This window comes from Coregonus clupeaformis, unplaced genomic scaffold, assembly GCF_020615455.1.
Source record: "Coregonus clupeaformis isolate EN_2021a unplaced genomic scaffold, ASM2061545v1 scaf0385, whole genome shotgun sequence".
Lineage (NCBI taxonomy): Eukaryota > Metazoa > Chordata > Actinopteri > Salmoniformes > Salmonidae > Coregonus > Coregonus clupeaformis.
In genome coordinates this window covers 195293-204645 of record NW_025533840.1, presented here as the reverse complement: position 1 = coordinate 204645, position 9353 = coordinate 195293, and the positions used below count along the sequence as shown (strand labels likewise).

Here is a 9353-nt window from a genome sequence, read left to right as displayed (position 1 = left end):
ACTGTAAAACTTTACTGTATTTTGTCAGCTGTACGATTTTAATCCAGCATTTTGTTTTAGGGATTTTTATTTGTTAATGTTTTTTAAAGCGAGACGAAAACAACAATGATAATTGTTTTATTATAATTCCAGTGGTGTTAGATGTTTTGTTAGTTCTGTTTGCATTCATGAAGAAGCCAAGTGGAAACACTACTCACACTGTCACAGTAGTAAATGTATTTTCATATTGATTATAAACGCCTGTGGGAGTGTTTTCTTTATCATAATAATATGCCATTTAGCAGACACTTTTATCCATTTTTTGTGTATGGGTGGTCCCGGGGATCGAATCCACTACCTTGGCATTACAAGCGCCGTGCTCTACCAGCTGAGCTACAGAGGACCACATCATACAGTGTGTGTGTGTGTTTGTGTTTTTAGTTTTACTATCCTTGTGGGGACCAGAAGTCAAATTCAGACAAGTGGGGACATTTCACCAGTCCCCACAAGAGAATTGGTTATTTTAGGCTTAGGGGTTAGGTTTAGGGATTAGGGTTACAATTAGGGCTAGGTTTAAGTTTAGTGTTTGGGGTTAAGGTTAAGGGTTAGGGATAGGATTTTGAATGGGAATCAGTTGTTTGGTTCCCGTGTCTGTGTGTAATAAAGGGAAACAGGATGAAAGGCAATGCTGTAGTGTGTGTAACTAATGATGACTCAACAACAAATATAGTAAAGCTCAACATCAGACACAGTGGAACGTGTGTAAACTGTGTGTGTACAGTATGTGAGTGTTACAGAGAGGAGGGGGAGAGCAATATGCTTTTTTTCTTTCAGAATCACCTTTATTTGCCAAGTACATTTACACAGAATTTTACGTGGTGATATGGTGCTGCAGCTGCTAGTGATAGACAACATTTAGAGACAGAATACAGACAGTGGAGTTTAAACAAAGTTTACATACAGTGCATTCGGAAAGTATTCAGACCCCTTGACATTTTCAAAATTGTGTTATGTTACAGCCTTATTCTAAAATGTATTCAATTACATTTACCTCATCAATCTACACACAATACCCTATAATGACAAAGCGAAAACACACCTGTCTACATAATGTTCCAAAGTTGACAGTGCATGTCAGAGCAAAAACCAAGCCATGAGGTCGAAGGAATTGTCCGTAGATCTCCGAGACAGGATTGTGTCGATGCACAGATCTGGGGAAGGGTACCAAAACAATTTCTGCAGCATTGAAGGTCCCCAAGAACACAGTGGCCTCCATCATTCTTAAATGGAAGACGTTTGGAACCACCATGACTCTTCCTAGAGCTGGCCGCCCGGCCAAACTGAACAATCGGGGGAGAAGGGCCTTGGTCAGGGAGGTGACCAAGAACCCGATGGTCACTCTGACAGAGCTCCAGAGTTCCTCTGTGGAGATGGGAGAACCTTCCAGAAGGACAACCATCTCTGCAGCACTACACCAATCAGGCCTTTATGGTAGAGTGGCCAGACGGAAGCCACTCCTCAGTAAAAGGCACATGACAGCCCGCTTGGAGTTTGCCAAAAGGCACCTAAAGACTCTCAGACCATGAGAAACAAGATTCTCTGGTCTGATGAAACCAAGATTGAACTCTTTGGCCTGAATGCCAAGCGTCACGTCTGGAGGAAACCTGGCACCATCCCTATGGTGAAGCATGGTGGTGGCAGCATCATGCTGTGGGGATGTTTTTCAACGGCAGGGACTAGGAAACTAGTCAGGGTCGAGGGAAAGATGAACTGAGCAAAGTACAGAGAGATCCTTGATGAAAACCTGCTCCAGAGCGCTCAGGACCTCAGACTGGGTCGAAGGTTCACCTTCCAACAGGACAACGACCTAAGCACACAGACAAGACAACGCAGGTTGTACAATGGCGCCGGAGGGGATGGCTGCCGTCTTAACCAACCATGCTATTTTGTTTGTTTTTTCGCATTGTTTGTATACACTGTATCGGCAGGATAGAACAGCAGCCTCTGGTAAGACAAGGGGTGGCGGTCTATGAATATTTGTAAACAACAGCTGGTGCACGATATCTAAGGAAGTCTCAAGGTTTTGCTCGCCTGAGGTAGAGTATCTCATGATAAGCTGTAGACCACACTATCTACCAAGAGAGTTTTCATCTATATTCTTCGTAGCTGTCTATTTACCACCACAAACCGATGCTGGCACTAAGAACGCACTCAATGAGCTGTATAAAGCCATAAGCAAACAGGAAAATGCTCATCTAGAGGCGGCGCTCCTAGTGGCCGGGGACTTTAATGCAGGGAAACTTAAATCCATTTTACCTCATTTCTACCAGCATGTTACATGTGCAACCAGAGGGAAAAAACTCTAGACCACATTTACTCCACACACAGAGACGCGTACTCTCCTTTGCCCTCCATTTGGCAAATCTGACCATAATTCTATCCTCCTGATTCCTGCTTACAAGCAAAAACTCAAGAAGGAAGCACCAGTGACTCGGTCAATAAAAAAGTGGTCAGATGAAGCAGAAGCTAAGCTACAGGACTGTTTTGCTAGCACAGACTGGAATATGTTCGGGGATTCTTCCGATGGCATTGAGGAGTACACCACATCAGTCACTGGCTTCATCAATAAGTGCATCGATGACGTCGTCCCCACAGTGACTGTACGTACATACCCCAACCAGAAGCCATGGATTACAGGGCACTGAGATAAAGGGTAGAGCTGCCGCTTTCAAGGAGCGGGAGTCTAACCCAGAAGCAATCCCGCTATGCCCTCCGATGAACCATCAAACAGGCAAAGCGTCAATACAGGACTAAGATCGAATCGTACTACACCGGCTCCAACGCTCGTCGGATGTGGCAGGGCTTGCAAACTATTACAGACTACAAAGGGAAGAACAGCCGCGAGATGCCCAGTGACACAAGCCTACCAGACGAGCTAAATTACTTCTATGCTCACTTCGAGGCAAGTAACACTGAAACATGCATGAGAGCATCAGATGTTCCGGACGACTGTGTGATCACGCTCTCCGTAGCCGATGTGAGTAAGACCTTTAAACAGGTCAACATTCACAAGGCCGCAGGGCCAGATGGATTACCAGGACGTGTACTCCAAGCATGCGCTGGCCAACTGGCAAGTGTCTTCACTGACATTTTCAACCTCTCCCTGTCTGAGTCTGTAATACCAACATGTTTCAAGCAGACCACCAAAGAACACTAAGGTAACCTGCCTAAATGACTACCGACCCGTAGCACTCACGTCTGTAGCCATGAAGTGCTTTGAAAGGCTGGTCATGGCTCACATCAACTCCAATTTGCATACCGCCCCAACAGATCCACAGATTATGCAATATCTATTGCGCTCCACACTGCCCTTACACAAAATGAACACCTATGTGAGAATGCTATTCATTAACGACAGCTCAGCGTTCAACACCATAGTGCCCTCAAAGCTCATCACTAAGCTAAGGACCCCTGGACTAAACACCTCCCTCTGCAACTGGATCCTGGACTTCCTGACGGGCTGCCCCCAGGTGGTAAGGGTAGGTGACAACACATCCGCCACGCTGATCATCAACACGGGGGCCCCTCAGGGGTGCGTGCTAAGTCCCCTCCTGTACTCCCTGTTCACTTATGACTGCATGGCCAGGCATGACTCCAACACCATCATTAAGTTTGCCGATGACACAACAGTGGTAGGCCTGATCACAGACAACGACGAGACAGCCTATAGGGAGGAGGTCCGAGACCTGGCCGTGTGGTGCCAGGACAACAACCTCTCCCTCAACGTGATCAAGACAAAGGAGATGATTATGGACTACAGGAAAAAGAAGAGGACCGAGCATGCCCCAATTCTCATCGACGGGACTGTAGTGGAGCAGGTTGAGAGCTTCAAGTTCCTTGGTGTCCACATCACCAACAAACTAACATGGTCCAAGCCCACAAGACAGTCGTGAAGAGGGCACGACAAAACCTAAGGAGACTGAAAAGATTTGGCATGTGTCCTCAGATCCTCAAAAGGTTCTACAGCTGTACCATCGAGAGCATCCTGACTGGTTGCATCACTGCCTGGTATGGCAACTGCTCGGCCTCTGACCGCAAGTCATTACAGAGGGTAGTGCGTACGGCCCAGTACATCACTGGGGCCAAGCTTCCTGCCATCCAGGACCTCTATACCAGGCGGTGTCAGAGGAAGGCCCTAAAAATTGTCAAAGACTCCAGCCACCCTAGTCATAGACTGTTCTCTCTGCTACCGCACGGCAAGCGGTACCGGAGCGCCAAGTCTAGGTCCAAGAGGCTTCTAAACAGCTTTATTATCTATGCATAGTGACTTTAACAACTCTACCTAAGGGCCTTGCAAAATATATTCATCCCCCTTGGCGTTTTTCCTATTTTGTTGCATTACAACCTGTCATTTAAATTGATTTTTATATGGATTTCATGTAATGGACATACACAAAATAGTCCAAATTGGTGAAGTGAAATGAAAAAATAAAAAAATAAAAATAACAGAAAAGTGGTGCGTGCATATGTATTCACCCCCTTTGCTATGAAGCCCCTAAATAAGATCTGGTGCAACCAATTACCTTCAGAAGTCACATAATTAGTTAGATTGCACATATCTGGACTTTATTTAAGTGTCACATGATCTGTCACATGATCTCAGTATATATACACCTGTTCTGAAAGGCCCCAGAGTCTGCAACACCACTAAGCAAGGGGAACCACCAAGCAAGCGGCACCATGAAGACCAAGGAGCTCTCCAAACAGGTAAGGGACAATGTTCTGGAGAAGTACAGATCAGGGTTGGGTTATAAAAATATATCAGAAACTTTGAACATCCCACGGAGCACCATTAAATCCATTATTAAAAAATGGAAAGAATATGGCACCACAACAAACCTGCCAAGAGAGGGCCGCCCACCAAAACTCACGGACCAGGCAAGGAGGGCATTGATCAGAGAGGCAACAAAGACACCAAAGATAACCCTGAAGGAGCTGCAAAGCTCCACAGCGGAGATTGGAGCATCTGTCCATAGGACCACTTTAAGCCGTACACTCCACAGAGCTGGGCTTTACGGAAGAGTGGCCAGAAAAAAGCCATTGCTTAAAGAAAGAAATAAGCTAACACGTTTGGTGTTCGCCAAAAGGCATGTGGGAGACTCCCCAAACATATGGAAGAAGGTACTCTGGTCAGATGAGACCAAAATTGAGCTTTTTGGCCATCAAGGAAAATGCTATATCTGGCGCAAACCCAACACCTCTCATCACCCCGAGAACACCATCCCCACAGTGAAGCATGGTGGTGGCAGCATCATGCTGTGGGGATGTTTTTCATCGGCAGGGACTGGGAAACTGGTCAGAATTGAAGGAACGATGGAAGGCGCTAAATAGCGGGAAATTCTTGAGGGAAAACTGTTTCAGTCTTCCAGAGATTTGAGACTGGGACGGAGGTTCACCTTCCAGCAGAACAATGACCCTAAGCATACTGCTAAAGGAATACTTGAGTGGTTTAAGGGGAAACATTTAAATGTCTTGGAATGGCCTAGTCAAAGCCCAGACCTCAATTCAATTGAGAATCTGTGGTATGACTTAAAGATTGCTGTACACCAGCGGAACCCCTCCAACTTGAAGGAGCTGGAGCAGTTTTGCCTTGAAGAATGGGCAAAAATCCCAGTGGCTAGATGTGCCAAGCTTATAGAGACATACCCCAAGAGACTTGCATCTGTAATTGCTGCAAAAGGTGGCTCTACAAAGTATTAACTTTGGGGGGCAATAGTTATGCATGCTCAAGTTTTCTGTTTTTTTTGTCTTATTTCTTTTGTTTCACCCCAAAAAATATTTTGCATCTTCAAAGTGGTAGGCATGTTGTGTAAATCAAATGATACAAACCCCCCCAAAATCAATTTTATTTCCAGGTTGTAAGCCAACAAAATAGGAAAAATGCCAAGGGGGGTGAATACTTTCGCAAGCCACTGTACATGTACATATTGCCTCAATTACCTCAACTAACCGGTGCCCCCGCACATTGACTCTGTACCGGTACCCCCTGTATATAGCCTCGCTATTGTTATTTTACTGCTGCTCTTTAATTATTATTATTATTATTATTATTTTTTTTTTTAGGTATTCCTTCTTAAAACTGCATTGTTGGTTAAGGGCTTGTAAGTAAGCATTTCACTGTAAGGTCTACACCTGTTGTATTCGGCGCATGTGACAAATACAATTTGATTTGATTTGAGGAGTGGCTTCGGGACAAGTCTCTAAATGTCCTTGAGTGGCCCAGCCAGAGCCCGGACTTGAACCCGATCGAACATCTCTGGAGAGACCTGAAAATAGCTGTGCAGCAACGCTCCCCATCCAACCTGACAGAGCTTGAGAGGATCTGCAGAGAAGAATGGGAGAAACTCCCCAAATACATGTGTGCCAAACTTGTAGCGTCATACCCAAGAAGACAAGCCTGTAATCGCTGCCAAAGGTGCTTCAACAAAGTACTGAGTAAAAAGTCTGAATACTTATGTAAATGTAATGTTTCATTGTTTTCATTATGGGGTATTGTGTGTAGATTGATGAGGGAAAAATCAATTTAATCAATTTTAGAATAAGGCTGTAATGTAACAACATGTGGAAAATGTCAAGGGGTCACCATTATTAAGGACTTACCTAAAGTGTGCTAAAATGCACTTTGACCCAAGCCTGTCTCCAAAAATGTTAAAAGGCCATTTGTGACTGGGATGTTTGCATACCCTTAACCATTAACACAATATGATGTTCCTCCCAATGAGATATGCAAGTTGCAACAGCAAATAGAGCAGCCCTAGTCATATGAATAACCTCGTGAGTTTTTAACTTGTGCTTAAAATCTGTTACAGTTAATTCACCGTAAATGCCATACTTCTCATTAGAGGGGAAACTTGTTTGGGTCGACTTTGAAATCAGCGCGCATGAGTACCAGCAGATTACAGCACATTAAGGATCATCTTTTGGGTGAATACAAGGTAGGCTAATATATTGTATTACAATATTATAAACCTAAATTCTAGACGTGTGACAGTCGTTTGTCTGCAGGATTATTATGACATTTATGAAAATAATCAAGCGAAAGTAAAAGATGGTCAATATAACAAATGCTGGGTTAGTTCAGCTCATAGACATTAAGGGTTCAGCTAGGCCTACCTTCTATTTTAACCCAAATTATAAATAATTCATAGGCTACAGTTAGCCTACAGCTTTCTGTATATATTGTGCAAAGGTACAGTAGCCATATGTCCATAATGTTTACTCACTATGCTGTCGGTGTATGCGCTGTAGTGTGCAAAGATGGCAGCTCCATACAGCCCCCTGACCACTCACGTCCTGAACACCGGGATTGGAGTCCCTGGAGCCCACATGGCCCTCAGCCTGCATCGCCTGGATCCCTCCACTTCACTCTGGAACCTCCTCACCACAGGGTAACCTCATCACAGAGAGTGCTGCAGCACCAGTTAACATAGACATAGAATGGAAATTAACACAATCATTTCTTAGCAGCTCCATAATAATCAATTTAATAGACAAATACACATTTAGTATTTCTTTTATCAATTTCAGATTCACCTCTACAGCCTCTTTCAGTAGGGCTGCATACTATTATTATCAAATATGAATATATACCGGTAGTAATGTTAATGAGACAAGGCTTATTTCAGGATCACATCAAACCAATGTCCAATGTATTCAGTATTTTATATAATTTATTCTCAGGACTACTAATGATGATGGGCGCTGCCCAGGACTCATCACCAGAGAAGCTTTCACTCCAGCGGTGTACAAGATGCGCTTTGAGACGGGCCAATACTGGGAGAGTCTGGGAGAGACCTCTTTCTACCCATATGTCGAGGTTAGTTCAAGACAGTCTTCAATGCTTTTATGTTAAATAATAGGTGCATTTAAATGTATGACTGTTGGAATATAAAGTTAGACATAAATGTTTCTTTATATCCACAGAATCAGCTTCTGTTTATTTCCTAGTCAGCTATGCGATCGCTAACTGAACGCTAAATGATTCGGTAACTCCTATTGGTTGGCTGAGTAGTTACTAACACATTGGTGGTCTGTGTTTATCTGCAGATAGTCTTCACCATAACGGACCACAGTCAGAAGTTCCATGTTCCTCTGCTCTGCAGCCGCTTCTCCTACAGTACCTACCGGGGGAGCTAGAGAGTCTGTCACTCATCCCCTCTCACCATCTCTCACCTGGGCCACGTTCAGTTGCCAAACGTTGTCTAATCTCGGTTAACCCAGAACTAAAGTCTTGCGTAATTGTCAGATGTTTGGTTAAGTTCCGGGTCCATATGTGTTAAGGGAAGAGATCGGAACCGGAACGAAGAGCTCCACCCTTCTCTCTTTGCAAGTTACGGGCAAGTCTATGGTTCAAATGACCCGCACCTGTCAGCTGGGCCTATTCAGGGGGTTGAAAGTCAGCCTTCAGTTATTGTAGGTAGAAATGTACCTAAGAAAGAAGACTCTCTTCTGTAATACTAGTTATACTATTATAGTTATTGAGTACAGAACACAAGAATAGTATCATTTTTATGTGGTACATTTCTACAGGTAACAGTTGTTATGTGCTCCTGTCATCCATGGCTCTTCTGAGAGTAGACATACAGTTGAAGTTGGAAGTTTACATACACTTAGGTTGGAGTCATTAAAACTCGTTTTTCAACCACTCCACACATTTCTTGTTAACAAACTATAGTTTTAGGAAGTCGGTTAGGACATCTACTTTGTGCATGACACAAGTAATTCTTCCAACAATTGTTTACAGACAGATTATTTCACTTATAATTCACTGTATCACAATTCCAGTTGGTCAGAAGTTTACATACACTAAGTTGACTGTGCCTTTAAACAGCTTGGAAAATTCCAGAAAATGATGTCATGGCTTTAGAAGCTTCTGATAGGCTAATTGACATCATTTGAGTCAATTGGAGGTGTACCTGTGGATGTATTTCAAGGCCTACCTTCAAACTCAGTGGCTCTTTGCTTGACATCATGGGAAAATCAAAATAAATAAGCCAAGACCTCCGGAAAAAAATGTTGACCTCCACAAGTCTGGTTCATCCTTGGGAGCAATTTCCAAACGCCTGAAGGTACCACGTTCATCTGTACAAACAATAGTACGCAAGTATAAACAACATGGGACCACGCAGCCGTCATACTGCTCAGGAAGGAGACGCGTTCTGTCTCCTAGAGATGAACATACTTTGGTGCGAAAAGTGCAAATCAATCCCAGAACAACAGCAAAGGACCTTGTGAAGATGCTGGAGGAAACAGGTACAAAAATATCTATATCCACAGTAAAACGAGTCCTATATCGACATAACCTGAAAGGCCGC

The 9353-nt window shown here is 43.8% G+C and overlaps 1 protein-coding gene across 1 annotated transcript; it reads left to right on the top strand.

Annotated features, from left to right (window-relative positions):
- Window positions 1–6617: 6617 nt before the first annotated feature.
- On the top strand, window positions 6618–8683 carry LOC121548417 (5-hydroxyisourate hydrolase-like). Its single transcript, XM_041859847.2, has 4 exons — window positions 6618–6974; window positions 7288–7427; window positions 7720–7855; window positions 8086–8683. Exons 1-4 carry the CDS (start codon window positions 6921–6923, stop codon window positions 8173–8175), a joined length of 420 nt encoding a protein of 139 aa, XP_041715781.1. The 5' UTR covers window positions 6618–6920; the 3' UTR covers window positions 8176–8683.
- Window positions 8684–9353: the final 670 nt, after the last annotated feature.

Coding starts and splice junctions, on each gene's coding strand:
- LOC121548417 (XM_041859847.2), top strand. CDS start 6,921: ATGAGTACCAGCAGATTACAGCACATTAAGGATCATCTTTTGGGTGAA. Junction 7,428..7,719: donor TGGAACCTCCTCACCACAGG/GTAACCTCATCA, acceptor ATTTATTCTCAG/GACTACTAATGATGATGGGC. Junction 7,856..8,085: donor CTTTCTACCCATATGTCGAG/GTTAGTTCAAGA, acceptor GTTTATCTGCAG/ATAGTCTTCACCATAACGGA.